At 47.6% G+C, this 24362-nt stretch overlaps 1 protein-coding gene and 1 pseudogene across 2 annotated transcripts in view; both read left to right on the top strand.

Moving 5' to 3' along the window:
• The first annotated feature begins 148 nt into the window (after window positions 1-148).
• On the top strand, window positions 149-12909 carry LOC307207397 (rho-related GTP-binding protein RhoG pseudogene; annotated as a pseudogene). The gene is made up of 2 exons (XR_013843931.1): window positions 149-265; window positions 9753-12909. The product of XR_013843931.1 is annotated as a rho-related GTP-binding protein RhoG pseudogene (transcript).
• A 1802-nt stretch (window positions 12910-14711) lies between these two features.
• TAF1 (TATA-box binding protein associated factor 1) overlaps window positions 14712-24362 on the top strand; it is a 51285-nt gene continuing 41634 nt past the window's right edge. The window contains exons 1-5 of the mRNA XM_079962620.1: window positions 14712-14897; window positions 16512-16629; window positions 18774-18878; window positions 23167-23277; window positions 23734-23906. Of these exons, the coding sequence (XP_079818746.1) occupies window positions 14763-14897; window positions 16512-16629; window positions 18774-18878; window positions 23167-23277; window positions 23734-23906 (642 nt within the window). The 5' untranslated portion in view covers window positions 14712-14762. The remainder of the gene's footprint in view (window positions 14898-16511; window positions 16630-18773; window positions 18879-23166; window positions 23278-23733; window positions 23907-24362) is intronic.

Raw genomic sequence — 24362 nt, 5'->3', positions numbered from 1 at the left:
CGCCTTGAGCAGACGCCGCAGGAAGCTCGTCGGCTGGCTCCCGGCCACCGTAGGTTCGAGCTCTCTCTCTCTCTCTCTGTGTGTGTGTGTGTGTGTGTGTGTATGTGTGCCCGGCGGGCAGCGCGCGCGCGTGCGCAGAATCGAGGCCGGGCTGCGGCGGAGGTGTGGGGGCGGTTTCCCTCAGCCGGATACAGCTTCTCTTCGGCCGGCGGCGGTTGCAGCTGACGGGAGAGAGCGAGCGAGAGAGAGCAGGGGGGACCCCAAGGTAAGACCCGGAGCCCCACGCTGGCTTCCCCTCGCGAAGCAGGGGGTCGGGAGGGCGGGGCGGGGAGCGCTTGCTTCCCGCTGTGTGGCCGCCGCCCTCAGGCCTGACAGGATGGGGGAGGGGGGCTATTTTAAAAAGGAACCCCCTGTGGGTGGGGGGAATCTCTTACGGGCTCAGAGAAGCCTCCGGGGGCTCCGGGGGGGCACGATGAGGAAGGCCCCCCCCCGTCCAGTGTCTGAGCACCTTCCTTGCAAGCAGAGGAAGGCTGGGAATCGCCTCTCTGGAGGCAGGGCTGCTGCCAGTCAGTGCAAGGCAATGCTGGAGGAGAAGGGCCCAGTGGTCAGAGTGCCGCGGGGGGGGGGGGGGGCGAGACGGCTTGGTATAATCTGTGCCCGCTGTTTCAGCCCCCGCTGGCAATCGCCAAGAGGAAGCGGGGGGGGGGAACCTGATTGATTGCTGCCGGCCTGTGCGGGCCGTGCTGAGCTACATGGGGTAAATGGTGACGTTCAGGGCAAAGGGGGCTTGCTGCCGTCTGTATGGGGAGGCTGGTGGGGTAGCTCAGCTGGGAGAGCCTTAAGACCTTTAATCTTAGCTCGCCGGACTGTAAATGAGAAATGATGCGGCAACGCGAGGAAAAGGATGGCGATCGTGTGTTCGGGACAGGAGCGAGAAACGTGATTTTAAGGAATTGTATTGCATTAATTTAATTTGGTTTGGTTTGTAATCGTTTGGGAAATTAATAAAAAATAATTTGTGTGTGTGTCGGGGGGGGGGGAAGACTCTTCATCTCAGAGCTGTGGGTTCGAGCCCCATGTCGGGCAAAGGATTCCTGCATTGCTGCAGGGGGTTGCAATCACTACATGGGTTAGTTGGTCTCTTCCAACTCTACAGTTCTGTGAAAAACCCAGCAAAAATCAAGGTCTGGGACTTGGAGAAGGGCTTTGGCACTTGCTTTGCGTGCAGCTTCAACCCTCCACTCCACCAGGGAGGGCTGGGAATGTACCAGGCCTGGAATCCTGTAGGTCTGCCTCCAGCCAGTACCTTCTTGCTGCTGCCAGCCTTAGGCCTGTAACAGAGTGGGCAGAGTAAGAATTGGCCTGACTCTGTATAAGGCAGTTTCCTCTGTTCATTAGCAGTATCAGTAGGGGGGAAAGAGTTTGCCTTTGATCCCTGACATCTCCAGGTGGGGCTAGGAGAAGACCCTGCCTTAAATCCTAGAGAGCTGCTGCCTGTCAGTGCAGACAAAACTGAACTTGCTGTGATTCATGTTGACTAGATCAGAGGCAAGCAGCTGAACTGGTTCACCACTGCGGCTTAACTTTGGAAATAAATCATGAACTTGGAGGCTGCTATGAAATCTCATATTAATTAGCAGGTAAAAGAGATGTAGCTCAGTGGTAGGGCATCTGCTTTGCATGCAGAAGGTCCCTTGTTCAATCCCTGCTTCTCCACAGAGTCTTGAGAATGATCCTTGCCTGAAACTCTGGAAGCCGCTGTAAGTCAGAGTGGACAGTGCTGGGCTAGGTTCTTAATGGTCTGACTGTATAAAGCCAGTGCTTGTTTCCCTAACGTCCAGAGGCTGCAGTTTATATTGGTCTTTTAACCAATGAAGGTTTCTCCCAAAACTGCAGAATGTAGTCTTTGGATATCATGCCCAAATAACAGAGTCTTGTAGCAGCTTGAAGACTGACAAATCTTACTGTGACATAAATGTCATTGAGCTACAATCTGCTTCATCAGATGCATGAAGTATAATCCTGAGTTCCAGGTATATTATGTTTGTCCTTGTCTTGCATAAGGTCCAGCTTGAAGAAGTTGAGAAAAATAACAAGGGAGGAGCTGGGGAGAAGAGAGAGCAATATTGTTAAAGCCCCAGAGTTTTCTATTTGTAATAGACATTAACACTTCTGCTGTTGTAAGCTGTAGGATTTGTGCTTTCAACATTATACACTTCTACTTCTCTCTCTCTTCTCCCCCTCTGCAAACATTTTAACATTTTTCTGACAGTTCTGGAGAATGTGGGAACTTGTTCTCTACATGGATACCTTTTTATTGATCCTAATAAAGGTGTTACCCACCTGAGGACTTTTGTTGCATTTCTAATAGGCTTTAAAAATGTTCTAAAAAAGGGGACCAAAAGATACTGTTGGTGATGGTGGAGAAGAGGGGAGGTCTTCATCTTTATTCACTGTGGGTGGGGGGACTGTTGATCAAATGCATTGACTAGAGTTGCCAGCTGACCAACTTGGTCTGCTCCTGTGCTTGTACAGCAGCCAGAGGTGTAGAAATTAACAGGTAAAACTTTTCCCAGAGAAATTAAATTGCTGTGATTTGTGCATCATACTGTTAGTAAACATGCCAGAGTAGGTTTAGAGAAAAGTTGGCCACCTGCAATGCATTCTGGGTGCTGCAGAGATACTTAGCAAGGCATCCGTCAGTGTTAGAAACTGAGATATGAAAGCTAGGAGCTAAATGGCACCTTAAACCTAAGTTACGGGCACAACAAAGAAATGTCTAGGCACACTTTTTTAATAACAAGAATACAAAGCTGAAAATGAATAAACTGCAGCTAAAATATTATGTTCATTTTTCATATGGTCTAGTCCTTCTGCCCACCTCCCTAGTATTCTTAAGAGGGTCTCTTCTCCAGTCTTCAAAGAGTAGCTGGAAGTGGGGAGGCAGAAAACGCTGCTCCTTTTCTTCCATTATGCAGTTTTAATCTGATATCTTAGGTGCAGTACTGCGTCCGTAGCTCAGAAAATGCTCACACTAATTAAATTCCCTGTCGCAAAATGCGCCTAGAACAATGGGAGTTTCGAACACTGGCATCCGTTCAGGGCTTCTTTTTCTAAGGTGGGATTGGTCCTCCCCTTGCTCTTTGGCAGGTCTTGCATTCCTTGTTACACAGCTGCATGATCCAGAGATGGTTTTGCCTGTGGATGAGAGGCCAGAGCACAAGCAGTGAGGCATGGCTGCTGCTTCTCCACCCAGCTTGTGTACCTCCCTGGGGCATAAGGCTGCTTTCTTTCTTTCTGGTGGCTTGCCAGCTAGACTTCGTTCAAGGGTGTCAATTTGAGCTGGTGATCACGTGATGCTTTTCTCCCACCCACAAAGGGTGCTTGGGACTTGGTAACCCTTCTATGATCTACCCCCAACTCCACGCTCTGTCATTTAAATTTCAGAACTGGCACTCTCTTACACTGGCTACTTCCATATAGTCTGGTAGCATCAAATTGTCTTTTATTTTACTGATCCAGTAAGCAGACATCACATTAAAACTTGTATATCAGCTTACAGAAACAGGATGCAGAGTTGTCAAAATATTGATTTTATATTTAATTGGATAAATTTTCTGCTTTCATCTGAATTTAGCTATAATTTATGTAGGAATCTTAATGACACAGTGTGCGCATACACCCTCCTTCCCAACTCCTTTTCAATATGGCTTGAATATGGCTAGCACACAGGGGGACATGTGCGAGCAGCAAATCCTTTGTATGCACAATCTGTGGCAGGGCTCCTCTCACCCTGCAGCAGCATCTGCAAAGCTGCTTGCCATGTACAGCAACCACTGGGGAGGACTGAAGCAGAGTGGGTGAGGAAGTGGTTTTTTGTACAATGTATCTGAATTGACTGTTTACAGTTTGTCACCTTATCTCTCCCTGGAGGTGTGGCAGCTTTTGACAGCATATTATGTGCCTTGCAGGGAGGGTGTTTGGGATACCAGGCTGATCTGAACTCACAGTCATTGCTGCAGATTGAGCTGCTGACATTAGTGAGGATGGAACAGCTAGGGAAAGTGAGGGCTGTTGGAGCTTGGGGTCCTGCTGCAAATGCAGTTTTGCTACCAGGGCGTTGCTCCTATCTGGACACCCTGGCTCCATAACCCAGCACTCTCTTCCTTCTAGCAGGAAGCAGACAAAACTGATCTTGTGACACTATTGTTACAGTTATGTTTTCAAATGTAATCTTCAAAGCTATATTGAATATCTATATAAGTCACTGCTATATTGTTCTTGCAGTGCATCATGGAATACTGTTTTTTGGCGCGTGGGGTATGGGGGGAGAAGTCTGTGCATTATAGAGATGTGATGAGTGAAAGACATTTGCTGGGGAAAGTGAATGAGTTGGTAAAGATGCTTTGTAGGATGTGATTTGTAAATGAAATAAATAATTCATAATAATAAAATAGATGCTGGTTATAAACTGTTAGCCTTAAATAAAGTGTGGCCAAGAAATTCCCTAAACCAACACTCTTAACAACACAATTCCTTACATATAAGTTCCATTGAGTTCACTGGGGCTTCCTTCCCAGTTGTTTTCATTGTATTTTGTATTTTCTGCACCACCATGATATGTATGTTAAAGGTGATAGATAGATAGATAGATAGATAGATAGATAGATAAATACAATAAGTGGGTATAGGATTTCACTCTTAATGAAGATAACTAGCAAACCGATTCCATTTTTGGGGGGCGGGGAATATTCTGGCCACCTCTGCTTGTTATTACACTAGCAGAAATTTACATGTGGATGTTTAGATGTTGGGCAGACCAAGGTTCCCTTATCACAGTTAAATTTCTAGCCATTTTTTGTAACTGGCGGCTGTCCTTGCTGAGCCTGTGGTATATGATAGTTGAGATAGCATGTGACATTTTACACACTTCTGTATATGAAGCTGAGCTGGTTAGCTCCATCTTGTCCAGGCTTGACGAGATAGCTCTTTAGTGTCTGTGGCAGAGATCTTTGCAAGCCTGAGATCAGTTATTGGCTAGAGTGGTGGGATTGAATCTGGAAAGATACAGGACTGAGCAGGAGTCCAGTTTCCCAGATTTTGTAGGCTGCCTTCTATACCACACCAGTGCTCCCCTTTCATTTAACCACAGCTTCCTAGTTTTCCCTTGAAAGTGACTGCATTCCCTCAATGGCAAACATTCCTCCCATATGCAATTGCATGGATCCAGGCTTCCCCAAATTGGTGCTCTCCAGGCATTGTGGGTCTCCAGCTCCCATCCAGCCCAGCTAGCATAGCCACTGGTCAGGAATGATGGGAGGTGTAGTTTTGAACATCTGCAAGGTTCCAGGTTGGGGAAGCCTCCAGATATGTTAGCAACTTTCACAGAAACAGCAGTCCATAAAACTTAAAATATATGGGGAGGAATTCAAGTTAAATGTCACACGAGAAGATGCAGGATATTGGTTTGGCTCTCGTGGCTGGTTGCACAACAGAAGTCCCATTACTTCCTGTTCCACAAAAAAAATTCCACTAGTGCAACCGTTGTGCTGGATTTCATATTGCGCAACTGTGATTCTTGCCCTTACACTAGCGCAACTGTCTTTGCACTGGCAGTTTCAAAATTTTGGGTCTCAGACTCTAGCTGCTTGTTTGCGGCTAGTATGAACTATTCAAGCAAGATGATGGTGGAAGGACATTTTGGGAGTTCAGATTGGATAGAGCTTCAGTGTGGATGATTGCTGCTGTGTGAACAGGGAACTCCAGGTGCCAGTGTTCTCTCCCCCCACATCCCCAAAAAGGAGATTGGTGATTTGTTGAGGAACTGGAGCAATTGCTTTAAGTGAAGGGACTTGAGCCAAAGGTTGCAGAGAGTGGTTGACTGAGTTGCTCTCTGGAGAGCTGCCCTGCTAATACATGTTCAGCTGTTAGTCTCTTGGAATGGGCTGCGTTATCTTCTAAGAGGGTTTCTCGCTCAGCAGGAAACTGCATCCTGGGAGCTAAGTAGCACCTTCCAAAGAAAGAGGCTGACAAGTTGTTTCTTGTATGGGCTAGCTTGGCAGTTCCAGCTTGAAAGCGTGCAGGCTTTTGGTTTATATTTGGGAGTGATATGCGGCTCCACCAAGTCCATTGGGAAAGTGCTGGGAAGTGTCCTGTCAGAAAATGGACTCCCCGCCCCATCCCCAAATTGTCTCTGGTGAATTTGAATTTTTCATGCTAAAAGTCATTCTGAAACTTTCCAGAGTAACGAGGCCTGTGCTGAGCTTTGCACTTTGCTTTCATTCTGAACTCTTCACATATATTTGGTATTAACGTGTTTGCAGCTCAAGCCCCTTAATTCCTGCTGGACCATTCATTGTTAAGAATAATCTGCTCTTGGCTTCCTTCTCAACAGTTCTTTGTGTATTCACAGAAGGCCTCCGTGCCTCTGGTGCTGGCTGAGAGAGGAAACGTTCTGAGCACCCATCACAGCTGTTGCGTTCTAAGCTGTTGTGGGTCTTGGGCTGCTGAATTGGGCCCTAGATTGCACCAGAGCAGCTGACAGATAGTTCAGATTTAACAAAGCAGAAGATGTTTCTCTTGCAGTCATTTTCAATGTAGAGAATTTCTGCTGGTAGAGAACCAAAGTTAAGACTGCTCAAGATTGCTAGAAGCTTATTACACAGTGTCTGGTTTGTTTCTTTGCTGTTTATTCAAAAACTTTGGTTCAGCAACCAGGAAAACTTTTCTAACAATCAGGGGCCAATGCTAACTCTTGGCTGGGGAGCAGTAGGGGTTATTCCACTGCGATATCTGAAAACTAGCCATGTACTGACCAGGGCAGAAGTCTTTTTTGTGTGGGGGAGGGGGGAGTATTTGTCTTAATATTTGCTGAGCCAGCTCTGAATTGGACCCCTCTCCAGTTGATGGAGAAGTTTAAAGGTAAAGGTAAAGGTACCCCTGCCCATACGGGCCAGTCTTGACAGACTCTGGGGTTGTGCGCCCATCTCACTTAAGAGGCCAGGGGCCAGCGCTGTCCGGAGACACTTCTGGGTCACGTGGCCAGCGTGACATCGCTGCTCTGGCGAGCCAGAGCCGCACACGGAAACGCCGTTTACCTTCCCGCTGGTAAGCGGTCCCTATTTATCTACTTGCACCCGGAGGTGCTTTCGAACTGCTAGGTTGGCAGGTGCTGGGACCGAGCAGCGGGAGCGCACCCCGCCGCAGGGATTCGAACCGCCGACCTTTCGATCGGCAAGTCCTAGGCGCTGAGGCTTTAACCCACAGCGCCACCTGCGTCCCTCTGATGGAGAAGTTTAGAATCCAGCAAATCTTTGTCTAGACCAGCTCTTCCTGTATCCTGCCCCATTCCGAGGCTTTACACTGGCTGCCCAAATACCACAAGTGGTATCCTGTCAATAATCTGCACTGTTGGCAGGCGCAAGGGAGGACCCCCCTGCTGGCAGAGGGAAATCACTGCACTCTTAATCCCTTCCAACAACAGATCAGGGGTCAGCAAACTTTTTAGGAGGGGGCCGGTTCACCACCCCTCAAACCTTGTGGCGGGCCGGACTGCGCACGCATGCGCGCGTGCACACATACGCATGCATGCACGCACACACACGGTGGAGGGGGCCTCTCTCTCTCCCCCTCTCTCCCCCAGCCCCTCCCCTCTCCCACTTTCCTACCTCCTCCACCGCTCTGCTTTTGGTTGGGAGCCGGTGGTGCCTCTCCTTTCTAGGCCAGATTTCCCAGGTACCTGGTGCGGGGCCAGCAGGCACTCCAAGCTCCAGCCAAAGCCCCGTGACACTCTTCTCATGATGCCTACAATGCAGAGAGGCTGGCAGGCGGGTGGCGAGTCTGGGCCGTGCCTCAGCGCACGGGCGGCAAGGCTTTGGATTGGCTGCCACCAATCAAAGCCCAGCTCCCTGCCTCCACAGGGCAGGGAGAATCCAGGAGGAGGGAGGGAGAAGGTGAAAAAGGTGCCCAGGGGGGGAAATTGCAATTAGAAAAAAAAAAAGGCACAGCATGAATGATCATGCCGATCCAAGTGGCAATTCCAGGACCGTCCGCGGGCCAAATGCAGAAGGCAATTGGGCCTGATCTGGCCCGCAGGCCTTAGTTTACTGAGCCATGACATAGATCAAGGGTTAGGATTGCTCTGTTACTGACAAACCAAAAAGTGTGTGTGTGAGTTTAGGGTGAATGTATGTTGAGAAAACAAGGGACGCGGGTGGCGCTGTGGGTTAAACCACAGAGCCTAGGACTTGCTGATCAGAAGGTCGGCGGTTTGAATCCCCACGACGGGGTGAGCTCCCGTTGCTCGGTCCCTGCTCCTGCCAACCTAGCAGTTTGAAAGCACGTCAAAGTGCAAGTAGATAAATAGGTACCGCTCCGGCGGGAAGGTAAACGGCGTTTCCATGCGCTGCTCTGGTTCGCCAGGAGCAGCTTAGTCATGCTGGCCACATGACCTGGAAGCTGTACTCCGGCTCCCTCGGCCGGTAAAGCGAGATGAGCGTCGCAACCTCAGAGTCGGTCACGACTGGACCTAATGGTCAGGGGTCCCTTTACCTTTTTTATGTTGAGACAACAAGTCATTGTGTTTTACAATCTCTGGAGTTTTACAAAATACATCAGGCAGACCTGGTCTTGTTCAGATGCATGGTTTGCTTAGGAGTAGGTTCTAGCTCCCCGGAACATGGTTTTAAAGAGTGTTTGTTAAACTAGGTCAAGAAAAAGCTCCTGTGCTATGTAAGACAGCTTCCTGGGTTTTTGGGGGGTGGTGGTGGTAGTGGTGGGTTGTTCTCTGATTGCTTCTGGCTCATTCCTGGCTGGTTTCTCTTTTCTCCTTGCATAACTTCTGAAAAATGAGCTCCTTACTGTGGTTGTGGTTCTTTTAAATGCTTACATATTTAATACGTTCGTATTCTGCTTTCTCCTAGTGCACTTTTCTCCTAATGCAGTTTACTGTTAAAGGCACTGTACTAAAACAAAAGGTACAATAGACAAAACAGAATCCTCTCAATCTGTTTGTGGTTTCTTTAGGAACTGTTACACGTCATTCGCAATTTAGAATATTTATATTTTCCCATTCTAGCGAATGATCTTCCAAGGCAGCTTATCCAGCCCAGCAGCCCTTCAGTCTCCTGGCCGAGGCATGTAGCTAGAAAGTGCCTCTTTTCAGCTCTGCAGTCTCAGGGCAACTTGCAATTGGAGACTAAAGAACATGGGAATTCTTCCTGACACCAAATCAAACGCTTGGTCTACCTAGCTCAGTACTGTCTGTGGTGACTAGCAGAGGCTCTCCAGGGTTCCAGACAGGGAGCCTCTCTCAGCCCTACCTGGAGTTGCTGCAGACTTGGGACTTTCTTCCTGATACTCCACCACTGAGATGTGGCCCATCCCCGTAAACCTTACGTTTTGAGGCAGGAAGGTGGGAAACCAGCTCCTTTCAGTTACGCTTCCCTTGGCTGATGGGGTGGGACCAGGTTTTATTTCCATCTTGCCATGATTTTCTCCTGGACAGCAGAGGGCGAAGCCTCCCTGTGGCCATTGGCTGATGGTAGAGGCCTGAGTCTGCCTCTCTTTGGCTTTGCTGTCCCCTGGGCAAGTGGGATGTGAGTCGTCTCTGGAGAAGGGTGGGTGCGGAATGCATGTCCATAACTTGGTTTCTGAGTTATTGCATAAGTCTCCTAGCAATACTGGAGGCTTGGTCCAGTATTTTTCTCCCAACTGAGTTTGGCTTCCTCTGACTTCTTCCTTTCTTTGTGCAGGACTCTTCCCTTCAGATCAGAAGAATGCAAACGATAAAGTGCGTGGTTGTTGGCGATGGAGCTGTGGGGAAGACCTGCTTGCTCATCAGCTACACTACCAATGCATTCCCTGAGGAATACATTCCCACGGTGTTCGACAACTACAGCGCTCAGATGACTGTTGATGGCAGGATGGTTAGTCTGAATCTCTGGGACACGGCAGGCCAGGAGGAATATGACCGCCTGCGCACCCTCTCCTATCCTCAGACCAATGTCTTCGTCATCTGCTTCTCCATTGGGAGCCCCTCCTCGTACGCAAATGTGAGGCACAAATGGCACCCTGAGGTGTCTCACCACTGCCCAAATGTGCCGATTCTTCTTGTTGGCACTAAGAAGGACTTGAGAAGTAACACGGAGACGGTGAAGAAGCTGAAGGAGCAGAGCCTGGGCCCCACCACCCCCCAGCAGGGGACGTCGCTGGCCAAGCAGATTGGAGCCGTCAAATATTTGGAATGTTCAGCGCTGAACCAGGAGGGGGTAAGAGAAGTCTTTGCTGAAGCTGTGCGTGCCGTTTTATACCCTGTGACAAAGAAGAACTCCAAGAAGTGCCTTCTGTTGTAGTCGCCAAGGAACGTGGAGCAAGGATTGAGGGCTTTGGGTTGTTTTGAAGGTTGCCTCCTTAATCTAATTGCATCTTGCACTAATGGCTCTAAAGAGATATATTTCTTTCCGCAAGCACTCCTGCAGTTCAGGTGCCAGTTCCAGCAGACTGGAACAAAAGACATCAATTCCAAGTTTTAAGATCACCCTATCTTCCATATTCTCAGTGTCTATGCTTACCTAATTCTCCATCTCTTCAGTGGAGGAGAGCTGCAGCCAAGAGACACTGTCCAAGACAAGTGCTTTCTTTGCTATACAAACCTAAGATACAGTCCTTTCTGAAGGAGACAGTAATCTGTTTTGATTCATGTGCCACTGTTGCTTTTCCTAACAATTTCTTCATCAGTTAGCTGTCTTTTGTATAGATAGGGCTGTGCCTTTCCAATAACTGTGTCAATTTGCCAAGAGTGTTTGAGAACATGTTATGAATTTTAGAATGTCTCCACTGTGGGATGCAAGCACCACATGTGGTAACAGATTTAGAAACTGAGAGGGCTTTCAATAAGATCAAAACTACTCTGCTCCTCTTTGTGGAATTGGATGCAGGTTCCACAAACTTGTTCTGGGATTGGGAGCTGGTCCCTTTTTGCTTTCAGGGTTGGAAAACTGGGCTTTATAATGCAGCTCCTTACTGTTTCTGGAGGGTGTCCCTCAGCTGTGTGATTAAGCCAAGGCATCCTTTCAAAAACTGACTTTGCCACATATCCTTTTAAAGCTGGGCTTGCCCTCCACAGGATGAGATTTCCTTTCTCAGCCTGCCATAAGAGTCCATCACTCCAAGATTATACTCTTGCTGTGCCTGCTGTAGGAAGATGCCCTGATGGCATCGCTGCCAGGCCAACTAAACCCCACAATGAGGAGAATGCCCACTCACTTGATTTTAGGTATGTTTTATACTGTTGGAAGCTTACTGAACTCAGCTATGCTACAGGTACCCTTCTATAAACTCTGGACTGGCTGGCCTTTATGTCCATGGGCAACGTGGCAGTGCCCACCATTTCCTCAGCATATGCCTCCTTCCCCAAATGTTGTGGTTGACCGTAAATCTTACGAATGTGGTATAGATGGCAGAGATCTGCCTGCTCTAGATCAGAAGGTCTCATTTGCTCACTACACCCCACCTGCCTTTTTAATATAATTGCCAATGCTACAAAGCAGTACTGTATTTCTGTGCCTTTTCATTAGTACTATGTTTTCTCCTGCAGGTGAAAATATCAGTAATTTCTTGCCTTCTAAACTTTCAGGTGTAAATGCTATTAAAATGTTGCACTGGTTTGTTGACCTCTTTAGGACATAGGTACCCAATATAGGTGCATATAGGCAGGGTTTTAACTTTCACTGAAATATTAACTTCCCTTTCTTGGAAAAAAAAAACATGTGCAAGTGCTTTTTAAAAAGAAAACATGCATTTCTAGCACCACAGCTGATTTAATCTAGTGGCATTAAGGAACTTTTTTTACTTATAATGATTTGTGGCCATATTCAAGATCTTTAGTTTATTGGGAGCCTGATGCTCTATGGCGTCTCTCTGGCCAAGGATAGCTTATTTATTTGATCAACGAGTTTGTTAATTGCAGTTCTTGAGAAATGAGTGTTTTCTCCACAGGTATGCTGCATTGCTGCCAAGGAACAAAACAATACTGAGCAGAATTCTGTTCCTTTTTTTTTTTTTTAAAGCTCAGCACCATTTCGAAGTGAATTATTTATGTTTTTATATGACGATTGTTCTGATTACAAATCTGGTGTGTGTAAATGGAGAGCAAAATTTGCCTGACTTTAGAATCACAGTACTTGTGAGCTGTCCTCGGTATTGATGCCAATAAAATGCAGGCGTAATGGAGCTAGACAGATAACTGAGACCAGGTGCAAAGCCAGTGTAGTTCACACCATGGTTGAACAAAATCTGCACCTAGAAGTCCTAAGAGTTGAGGCTAACCTGACTAGATCACTACAATTGAAATTGGGTATTTTCTTCTCCTCCCCACATAGCCTGGGTCCTTTGGCTGTGATCTGACCATTCTCAGGATTTAAAGTGGAGACGGACACATTCTTGGTGACTAGGGAACACAGTTAAATATGGTTTGGTCTAATCTCTGGATCCAAATGCTGTGTTAGGCTCTGGTGCCTTTAGGCCCAGAAATATTGTGGACTAGGCTCTGCAGGCCAATAGGTTTTTTTTTTTTTTTACTTGAATGTTTGTGTAGAATGTGCAGGCCCTAAAAACTTGCAAAGCTTTCTTCATCTGCCTTGCAGAAATAATTCTGGGTGCTGCAGGGGCCAAGGTGAAATAGCTGTCTGATCTGCCCGTTGGAAGGAATTTCTCTAGGTTGAGGTTTTACGTGGTTGATGGGTGTGCCACATGTGCCTTAATGTGCAAGGGGAATCTGAGACTGTGTGGTACTGAAACATACACTGGCAACTGATTTTATAGTTAAAAAATAAATTTGTATGGCGACTAACGGAGTTATTTTTAAATTATGCAGAATTAAATTGTAATAAAGCATTTTCTTGGTTTTTTCCTTTGTCTGGTTATTCATTCTTTCTCTCTTTTCGTAAGGGTTGTTTCAAAAAGTGTTCCCTTTCTCCCTGAGCTTTTGTTATAAGGAATTTGTAGTTCCTTGGAACCAAGTTTGTTTAGAGCAACTTTGATCTTTTATGAAATGCCCTTGCTCCCTTTAAGAATGTTCCTCTGTTTTTACAGCTTTGATCTTGCATTTAGTTCTGAGGGAAATATCTCTCCAGTCATGCCTAGAATTGCATTCTGAGCTGGAGAGGAGGATGTGAGTTATGACAGTAGTAGTGCCTCTTAAAAGGTTGAAGTAGGGATGGTGCAGCAGCTACCATCATCTACGCCTGTTTAAATGTAACCTTTATCATGTCTTTGTTCCATTTCAGAAGTGTCTCCTACTCCATTGTTCTATCAGACCTTCACAAATTTGGTGTAGGCAGACCAAATTTATAATGTCCAAGAACTACAGTTGGACATATGCTACTTCTGTTACCTCTAGTGCCACCTCACCCTTGCCTGATTTCTGCTGGGTGGTAGTTGTGCAGAAAACACAATAAAAACTTACCCATTTCCCCAAACAAGCAATTGTGTGAATATATGTGGATGCAAAGGGACGCGGGTGGCGCTGTGGGTTAAACCACAGAGCCTAGAACTTGCCGACCTTTGGCGGTTCAAATCCCCACGACGGGGTGAGCTCCCATTGCTCAGTCCCTGCTCCTGCCAACCTAACAGTTTGAAAGCACGTCAAAGTGCAAGTAGACAAGTAGGTACTGCTCCGGTGGGAAGGTAAACGGCATTTCCACTCTGGTTCGCCAGAAGCGGCTTAGTCATGCTGGCCATATGACCCGGAAGCTATACGCTGGCTCCCTCGGCCAATAAAGCGAGATGAGCGCCGCAACCCCAGAATCGGTCATGACTGGACCTAATGGTCAGGGGTCCCTTTACCTTTACCTTTATGTGGATGCAAATCTGCAAATCTATTCTGTCTTCCCTTAAGAGCACAAGAACTCTGCTGGGTCAGGCCAACTGTCCATCCAGTCTTGCACCCTGCAGTAGCCCTTTGTATTTTTTAAATTACCCCCTCACACACCACCTGCCCTTCAAAACAAATTAGCACAGTGGTTTACAATGAATATAAAAATACCAGCAGGCATCTGTGGCCCTGTAAGTTAAAGTAGTGTGCAGTGCTTCTGCTCACCGTTTCAGCTCCCTAATTTCACCTTTCCGGGTAAACCACTGGTATTGCGTTAAGCTAGGTAAGCTCTGATTTCGTCCCAAGCCTGCTGCTACCCCCCCTTCTTCCTGCCCATAGCTTCAACGTTTTCCTTTTTTTAAGGGAAAGTCCCTTATTCCGAATAGGGTTCCTCGCAAGAAAAGGGAAAAGTTGACAGCTATGTTGCTGCCACCTCGTGGAACATGTTTCAGTAGTGCAAGCCTAAGCATGCCTACTCGGAGGTAAGTGCTATTGAATTAAATGGGGCTTACTCCCAGGTATGGAAGTTTAGGATTGCAGCGTTACCCCCCCCCCCCCTTTAAAAGACTACAAGGGTCCCGGAATAAATCTATTCTCCCAGCGTAGGGGCTGGAGCCCGCAACCCGCGCTCGCTCTGCCGACTTGAGCTATGCCATCGCTCATTCATTTCGCTCAGCCCGGCGTAGTGGGAAGCCACGCCTCCTCGTTCTTCACAGGCCTCCCGCGTCCCGTCCCACAGCAAACTCGCTACTCTAGCGCCGCTCTACCCTCATGGCTGCTCTCTATGAATGCGGCGAGACACGGCGCAACTTCCGCTTCCGTTATAAACAAACGTGTTGAAATAAATGGCGCTGTTGGAGGCGGCACCTGCAGATACCGCTTGGCGGAGATGTCAGACACGGACAGCGAGGAAGCGGCGGCGTCGGCGTCGGCGTCGGCGGCCAAGCCTTTCTCCCTGGCCGCATTCCACTTCGGCAGCATTAACGACCACGGCCAGCTCGAGGGAGAAGAGCTCTTCGACGAGGTGGGCTCCTCTCGGGGGCAGGGGGCAGGGGGCTGGGCGCTGGGCAGGGGGCTGGGGCTCGCTACTCTCCGAGCAGCCGCCCCGGGACCGGAGCTCCATAGCTAGGGGGCTTGCTCCGCATGGGGAAGAGCTCTTCGACGAGGTGGGCTCCTCTCGGGGGCAGGGGGCTGGGCAGGGGGCTGGGGCTCGCTACTCTCCGAGCAGCCGCCCCGGGACTGGAGCTCCATAGTTAGGGGGCTTGCTCCGCATGGGGAAGAGCTCTTCCTCAGTCGCCAGGGAGGACTGGGAGAGCTCCTGCAGAAAAGCGTAGCAAATATCTAGGGTTGTCATGTGCCCTCTTTTTCTAGGGGGGGGGGGAAATTCTTCTTTTTCAGGGGGGGAATTTTTGTTCTAAATTTACCACATTTTCTCTGGCTTTACTTTCTGGATGATACATAGAAATCTCTGGTGGCTGAAGACTTGCTTTCCTCTTCTCTTTTTTTCTGCCCCCCCCCCCCGCCCCTGCCCCCTGGGGGCAGGGGACACACACCACTGGTTTGGTTTTGGAGCATGTGCTCTGTGTGCAGAAGCTGCCCCCCATCCCCAGTTCAACCCCTGACATTTAAAGGTGGGGCTGGGACTGTTCCTGTCTGAGGGAGTGCAGAGCCACTTCCAGCAAGCATGGAGAATTCTGGGCTGGGGGGACCACTGGTCTGGTTTTGGAGCATGTGCTCTGTGTGCAGAAGCCCCTCCCCACTCCCCCATCAAAAAACCCTCTCCCCCTCTTCCATCAATCCCTGACATCTCAATGTAAGGATTGGAGAGTTCCTGCCTGAAAGCCTGGAGAGCCAATCACATTAATAGCAAATGGTGGACTAGGTGGACCAATGGTTTGGTTGTGGACAATGTGCTTTGTGTACTGAAGCCTCCTGGTTCAACCTTGACATTTCAAGAAGGGGCTGGGAAAGTTCCTGCATGAGTGTGTGGGAGCCTTTTCTAACAAGCATAGCTGATTGAAGCTGATTAAAGCTACAGCATTGGACAAAGCGTTAATTAGAAGCCCCTTTCCCTGCTATTGAAACACACACACACACACACACACACATTCTTCTTGCAGCTGTGCATCTGCTGTAACTGGTAGTACCTCTGCAAGATATTCCAGGCAGAGAAGGATTTTCCCCCCACTTGTCCTTCAGCCTGAGATGCAAAAGACTGAATGTCACTGAGGTCTTGTCACTGAGCCCATAGTGCTCCCCCCCACTCACCTTCCATATGAAACAGTCTTATATCAAATGAGACCTCTGGTTGTTCTAAACCAGTACTATCTGCTTTAACTAGCAGTGGTTCTCCAGATATTTTTTTCAGCATTGCATCTTTTTAACTGGAGATACTGAAGACTGGATCCGGGGCCTCCTGCATACAAAATGTGCTCAGCCATGAAAACTACTGTCACATCTTGTATAGCTCCCAGGTATGCATTTCTGGTAATAGTGCAGTGTGGCTAGATGTTATCTGCAGTGCAACTTACTGCTTTGTCCTCCTAATAACTTTGCAGTTATGCCTTCCCAACTCTACTCCATAATACTGTCTTTCCTTCCACTTCTGACCAACTTCTGTTCTCTTTCTTTCTCCCAGGAAACAAAAAAACGTTTGGCTGATCTAGGGGCAATGGATCTGGGGAGCTACATAACCGAAGCCACAGCCGGTGAATATGATGCTTCTGTGGTAGATGAAGCCCAGATGGATGAGGAAGGTGAGATAACCTTTTTGCCTTGGGGGTCTGGGGTAGAACAGCCTTCTCCAACCTGGTGTCTCCCACATGTTGTTGGAATCCAGCTCACATCAGCTCTAGCCAGCACAGCCAATGGTCAAGGAAGATGGTACTTTTGGTGCAACAGAATGTGGAGGGCACCAGGTTGGGGAAGTCTAGGGTAGAAGAAGGGCTTTGGTCTCAGGATCTGGGATGACTCCTGTTTGTGTATTAAAAAGAGGTCCAGCTGGTTGATGCTTTAGTGATGCTTCCTCAGCATCTGCAAGCAATGGCTAGACTTAGTAGCAAAGTGGCAGCTTCTGCTAGGTAAAGGTAAAGGGACCCCTGACCTTAGGTCCAGTCGTGACCAACTCTGGGGTTGCGGCGCTCATCTTGCTTTATTGGCTGAGGGAGCCGGCGTACAGCTTCTGGGTCATGTGGCCAGCATGACTAAGTCGCTTCTGGCGAACCAGAGCAGCACACGGAAACGCCATTTACCTTCCCGCCGGAGCGGTACTTGCACTTTTGACGTGCTTTCAAACTGCTAGGTTGGCAGGAGCAGGACCGAGCAATGGGAGCTCACCCTGTCGTGGGGATTTGAACCGCTGACCTTCTAATCGGCAAGTCCTAGGCTCTGTGGTTTAACCCACAGCGCCACCTGCCAGCCCCCAATACAATAGCACAACGTTATATACAATTAGCACAGATGCTTCAGGAAGAAATGGATGAAGTTATATACCTCAGGTTGCAATCTTGTAAACTCTTCCCTGAGAGAGCCACATGTGATAGGACTTTCTTTTTGTTTGTGGCTCCAACTCTCCCCTTCCCCAGAGATGTATTTGGTTCCCTCCCAGATTTCTTTTAGAAGAGCTTAAAACCTTTTTCTTTGTCGATCAGTTTTGTTAAGGTCATGCTCTCCTCTGGGTTTGATCTTCTCATAGATTGATGATGCAAGGGACAGATAAAGATGCTACTCTTCTGTTAATTTTAGTGTTTTGTTAGATGCCTAGGCAGAGCTTGTTTTGCCAGGACTCCCTCTCAGATCTTCTTTGTTTACAATCCTGGATGTAGTGCTAGATCCAGGAAAGCAAAAGGAAAACACTGAGAGCTGAAGATTACAGACTATAATCTTGTAAACGCTTGTCTGGTAGTAAGTAGCCACATGTAATAGGCAGAAATCAGATGTCTAAGCATAAATCCTTATGCCAGTGGAAGAAAAGTTGGTACTAAACTGGATTCCATCAGGGGAGCTGATATTCTGCACTGGGACTGAAGGGGTTTATATGTGATGGTTCCTATGTGTTGTGGTTCCTTTAATTGCTGTTCAGAAAAATTTGGTGCATGGCTTCCCTTATCTTGCACCTGCAGATCTTGTGATTGGTGTTTGAAGGTCACTGTGACCTGGCAACCAGCCAAGGTTATGGTCTTTCTTGAGTATATTAAGAGAGGGTTTGTACATTGTCTGTTCGGTTTGCTTTGAGGAAGCTCTGCCAGATTGATACTGAGCTTTGTGTTGTATGTATGCTGTGAGTTGTACTTGCTTTGCATTTGAAGCCTACACCTTCTACCAGGGATCTAGTGGAAGCCTGTACTTTATGTATACAGTGAAACTGTCTTAATGCTTTGGACCTGTCAGTAAGTACTGAACTGACTGAAAAGTTGGAGTCTGACTGAATTTCTTTCAGCACAAACTGCACTGCCATGAACCTACATGCTTGGGGAGCTGCACATGCTTGGCACAAGCCCTATGCCAACAGCTTCTATGTGATTTGTTATCTGCACCTGGTTTGTTCATATTCTGTGAATTAAATATTGTATTCCTCCCTCCCTCCCTCCCTCCCATTCCTTGCCTTGGTGTTTCCCTTACAGTCATGGGAAAAAGAAAGTGCGCCCTCTTTGAATTCTGTGGTTTTACATATGAAGACATAATAACAATCATCTGTTCCTTAGCTGGACATGTTACACTTTTGCTTTTATCATCATGTCTAGTTGCTGATGGGAATGAGGCTTAGGATACTCCTGCGAAAGCCATACTCCTTTTTCTCACGTCCTTCATGAATGTGGGTGCAGAAGCTGTGGTAGGAAAAAGGTGTTGCCTGCTGGATCTGTAATTTTGCTGTGTTTTCTGTTTCTCCCTCCACCACTAGGCTGGGTTAAGAGTAATGACAATGCTGTTGATTATTCTGAGCTGGTTGAAGACGATGTCCACAGTGGGCAGGTGATATGCAGCCCTCAGCTAGTTGTGACGGCAGGTTAGCGGTGGCAGATGGTTTCCTCTGTCGCCTTTGGCATAACTGATCTTTTTCTAATCAAGCTGGTTCCTTCTGCCCTGATGTCCGTGCTGGTTCTCTCTTGCTCTTCTTCTTTAGAGTCCTATACCTTTAATAATTGCAACCCTGGTTTCTGCTCCTGGTAAACATTTTATCAACGGAGTCAGTCTTGCATAGTAAGCTTTTCCATTGCTCTGCCCACCTTGGCCGCTGTTACAGGAGCTGATGGTAATGAAGATTGCATTAATTGGATGTTTTAGCCCTAGGTCTTTCCATTCCCATAGCAGGTGTCTCAGCTGTGGGGAATAGGGGAAAGGTTTTTTAAAAAGAGAAAGTGGCTAGTTCCCTTGGATTCTTTCACATTTTTCTGTCTGAAGTCATCACTTGCAAATATGTCTCAGGCTTGGCTAGCCAAAGGACAACCTTCTTTCACACGGCCAGACCATGGAAGATGAGGCAATCAGTGGCTACTTACCATGACTGAATTGATTTTAGAATGTATTTCAATTAATTGACTGTGATTTTATGTAAACTGTGCTATTTTTACTGTTGTTAGCCGCTCTGAGCCCAGCTTTGGCTGGGGAGGGCGGGATATAAATTATTATTATTATTATTATTATTTATTAATCTCCACCAATGCTTTACGTTGGGCCAGGTGCCTGGCCCACCTAACTCGGTATTATCTTCCCTGGCTGGCAGCCGCTCTCTGGGGTTTCAGCCAAGGAGTCTCTACCAAATACCCCCTGGAGATGCCAGGAACTGAACCAGGGAGCTTCTGCATGCAAGGCAGATGATCTACCACTGATCTATTACCCTTCGTCTGGGGACCCTCGAAGGTTGCATTGTGCTGCTGTAATCCAAATGAATTCTGACTGGTCTGTGTTGTGCCATTTATTTATTCGGTGGATTTCTTTGCACTGTATCCCAGCCTTATATTGGAGGTTCAGGCTCAGTTGTGATGTTGGTTGTGCTTATGCACATGCCCAACCTGCTGCCCTTTGACTTGATCTTTGGTGCTGGCATAGATGAGATCATGCTCTCCCCCCCCCTCCCCGTGTAAGTGCCATGGTCTGATCACTATGCTCTGAAAGCCAAGATTGACTTCCCACTCCTCCCCTGCTTGGGTGGCGAGCCTATTTGGGCTCGCGCGCGAAGGCTGATGGATCCTGATAGATTCCGTCAGGCCTTGCAGGACCCTGCTCCTCCTAGCGATTCATTAGATGACCTTGTCGAGGACTGGAATAACCGGCTCTTGGCGGCCATTGATGAGATTGCGCCTAAGCGTCCTCTGCGACCCCGTCGAATCAGGGCCCCTTGGTTTACCGAGGAGCTCTGGAAAATGAAGCGGGATCTCAGACAGCTAGAGCAAATATGGCGACGGACTTGTGACGGAGCTTCAAGAACATCTTATAGGACGCTTATGAAAGCTTATGAGATGGCTATGAAAGCTGCTAAGAAATCTCACATGGCAGCTTCCATTGCATCCGCTAGCTCTCGCCCAGCACAACTTTTTAGAATAATTAGGTCAATAACGTCCTTAGGAGGACAACAAAATTTAAGCACAAATTCGACCCACAGCTTTGAGGCATTTGCGAGCTTTTTTGCGGAGAAAGTCCTGTTGCTCTGCCGTGACCTCCCTGCCAATTTAGATACAGTGTCAGAACTGGAGGCCCCTCGACTGTCCTCAGGTCCAATGTTAGAACATTTTGATCGGATACTCCCTGCTGATGTGGATAGACTCCTCCAAGCTGGTAGGTCCACCACCTGCCTCCTTGATCCGTGCCCGTCTTGGCTGATTAGGGCGTGCCCAGATATCGCAGGGACTCCCCTGGTTGAAATTATCAATTTGTCCCTCGGCACGGGGATATTCCCAGGGGAGCTGAAGGAAGCAATGGTGTGTTTGCTCTTAAAGAAAACTTCACTAGATCCTTTAGATCTATCCAATTACCACCCAGTTTCAAATCTCCCATATCTGGGTAAAGTAATTGAGAGAGCAGTTGCAGAACAGCTTGGTAGGTTTCTGGAGGAAACATCGGCTTTATCGTTCCAATTTTTTTTATATATAGAATATTTATTAAAGTTTTCAAAAAATTATACAATATAAAATAAAAAGAAAAAAAACAAAAATACAAAAACAAAAACAATTACAAACACATAGAATTTCCATTACTTATTTTCTTTTAACTTATTTTCCAGACCTCCTCATACCTCCCTTTCTTGTATTCCAATTCAAATTGTTAGTTCAGCAAATCCTCACCATTAGTTTTTACTTATTTCTAGACCTTTTTTTTTTCATATCTCTTAAGCATTACAGCTGGAAACCACTTAATTTCTGTCCAACATCATTCTAACTTTCATTAATTTTACAGTATTTCTGTAAGTAGTCTTTAAATTTCTTCCAGTCTTCTTCCGCCGACTCTATCGTTCCAATTTTAATATATGTGCTGCCGAAGCGAGCACTGAAACATTGGCTTTAGATCCATTTCAGTCCGGATTCCGTCCTGGTTTTGGGGCCGAGACGGCTCTGGTCGCCCTAACAGATTATCTCCGTAGACAACTGGATTGAGGCGGGTCAGGACTGCTGATCCTTTTAGATTTGTCAGCAGCCTTTGACATGGTCGATCATGATCTTTTGGACCACCACCTCGCCGATGTGGGGATGCAGGGCATAGCCTGTAAATGGCTGTGCTCTTTTGATCTCTGGTCGGGGACAGAGGGTGGGAGGGAGATGTCGTTGCACCACTCCTTGGTGTGTAGAGTGCCACAGGGCGCAATCCTCTCCCCGATGCTTTTTAACATCCTTATGCGCCCCCTTGCCCAGATTGTCCAGAGCTTTGGGCTGGGTTGTCACCAATATGCTGATGACACTCAGCTCTATCTGCTGATGGATGGCCACACCGACTCAACCCCGAACACACTGACCAGATGCTTGGAAGCTGTGGCTGGATGGTTTCGTGGGAGCCGATTGAAACTAAATCCTTCGAAGACAGAGGTCCTCTGGCTGGGTCGAGATGGTATGGGGATGAGGGACCAACTCCCTTCTCTTGCAGGGGCCCAATTAGTGCCATTGCCTTCCGTTAAGAGTTTGGGTGTAATCCTTGATGCCTCCTTTTCCATGGGGGTGCAGGTTACAGCAACAGCCAAGGCAACATTTTTCCATCTTTGCCGCATCAAGCATTTGGTCCCTTACCTTTCTCGCCCCAACCTGGCCACAGTGATCCATGCAACGGTCACCTCCAGGCTTGACTACTGTAATTCGCTCTATGCGGTGCTGCCCTTGAAGCTGTCCCAGAAACTCCAGCAGGTGCAGAATGCTGCAGTGAGGCTCCTCACAGGGTCTCTGCCATGGGAGCATATTCACCCAGTGCTTTTCCAGCTGCACTGGCTCCCGGTGAGTACAGGGTCAGATTTAAGGTGCTGCTTTTGACCTTTAAAGCCCTTCACGGCCTAGGACCCTCGTACCTATGGGACCGCCTCTCCTGGTATGCCCCACGGAGGACCTTCAGGTCCATATATAGCAACACCCCAGAGGTCCCGGGCTCTAAGGAAGTTAGATTAGCCTCAACCAGAGCCAGGGCCTTCTCAACACTGGCTCCGGCCTGGTGGAACGTTCTGTCTCATGAGACCAGGGCCTTGCAGGATCTGATCTCTTTCTGCAGGGCCTGTAAGACAGAGTTGTTCCGCCTGGCTTTTGGCTTAGAATCAGTTTGGTTCCCTCCCCCTCTTTCTTTTTCCTTTCTCCTCCGGTGAAGAGGCTACATCCTAATGTTTTAATGTTGTATTTTAATCTTTTTAAATTGTATTTTAATCAACTTGTTTTTATTATTGGTTGTTAGCCGCCCTGAGCCTGGTCTTGGCTGGGTGGGGGCAGGGTATAAATAAAAAATTATCATTATTATTATTATTTGGGGTCATAGGAAGCTGCCTTAGACCGTAGCTCCATCTTTCTCAGTATTGTCTACATGGACTAGCAGTGGCTCTCCAGGGTTTCAAATTAGTCCTATCGCAGCCATACCTAGCGATGCTGGGGATTGAACCTGAGGTGTTCTTCATGCAAAGCAGATGGTCCTCAGCCCTTACCCACAGGAAACCAAAAAATTACAGAAATAACTAGTTGAGTGTGGGGAATTATGTGGGAATAGAAGATGATGGAGGATGCCTGGGTCTTCTTGGAATGTTAAGTCTGGTAGCTTTTAACAAGGACAACAAACTGGAGGTGCGATGAGATGGAAGGGCTGCCCATCATTGAGTTCCCTCCTTTCTTTCTTAGGTGGTGTTTCTGTTTCTGGCTCTGAAGAAACCAGTTCCAGGCTGATGGCTCAGTCGCCACCACCTCCAGCGCTGGTGAAGGAGGCCGAGGAACAGGACACAACTTATTTTGGTGCGTATGCACTCATGGGATGTGACTGTGAGCCGTCTAGAGGCAGGGGTAAGCAGAAGGTATACGGGAGCAAAACAAGCACACTGTACTCCACCTGTTATTTTCATTGTAACACCTAGCTCTCATCTCATTACGTTGAGGATTTATGGTTGCGCAATAGCTCGACAGTCACAGAATCTACTGGTAGCGGGAGAACTTGATCTGGGTCATTCAGACTTCTTTAGTGCAGGGTCAGTGTGGCTTTGGGCATGTCCAAGAGGATTCTCTGTGACTCTTCCCTTGCCCTGCCCCACAGCACTTTTGTCCCGAATGCAAGCTGCAATTCTCAAGATGCCGGGTTCCATTTGAAATGCTGCTCTTCTTTCCACTTCAATGCCTGGCTTAGCTTTCTGCCATGTTGAGGTTACGGAGCAGAGATTTCTTTCTTTTCTCTCTGAGAGATGCTCTCCATTCCAGGGAATGAAGACAGCGAGAATGCCATCCAGCTGCCCACCATTTCCTCTTCCGAATCTGAGCAGCAGTCCAAGGAAGACAAGTCTACATTTCCACTTGCAGGGATAATGCAGCAAGATGCCACCGAGCAGCTGCCCAGCGCCACAGACCTGTTCCCTGAATTCCGGCCAGGCAAGGTAGGGCTTGAGGGTTGAGTTGGAGTGAAAGGCTGCACTTCGTGGTAGAAGAATGGGCGATTTCTCTCTGTACTTCTGTTTATTTCACAAATTTATATACCACTTGATTGTAAATCCTCCCCCCAACCCCCCCTCAAAACAGTTTGCAGAAGGAATAAAACAATAAAATTATCAGTAACAATAGTTACAAACATCTATTTAAAACAAAATATAATTGCATTTAACAATAAGCTAAAAACAGATTAAAGCACATGGCAACATTCTACATATTTGGGTAGGCTTGTCTAAGCAAAAGTGCCTTTAGCAGCGAGTTCCATAGTGTAAATTCCCAGAGTGTAAAGGCAGGGCAAGTATTATACAGCACCTGCAATGGTGTCAGTTCTGCAGACTGAAGTTGTTGGGTGAGCACATTTCAGGTACGGTGATCTTCCATTTTGGCCCCCGGAGCCCTGAGAT

The sequence above is a fragment of the Podarcis cretensis genome, assembly GCF_951804945.1.
Source record: "Podarcis cretensis genome assembly, chromosome: Z".
NCBI lineage: Eukaryota > Metazoa > Chordata > Lepidosauria > Squamata > Lacertidae > Podarcis > Podarcis cretensis.
The sequence above is the reverse complement of the archived record's forward strand: the minus strand, read 5'-3'. Positions and strand labels throughout refer to the sequence as shown.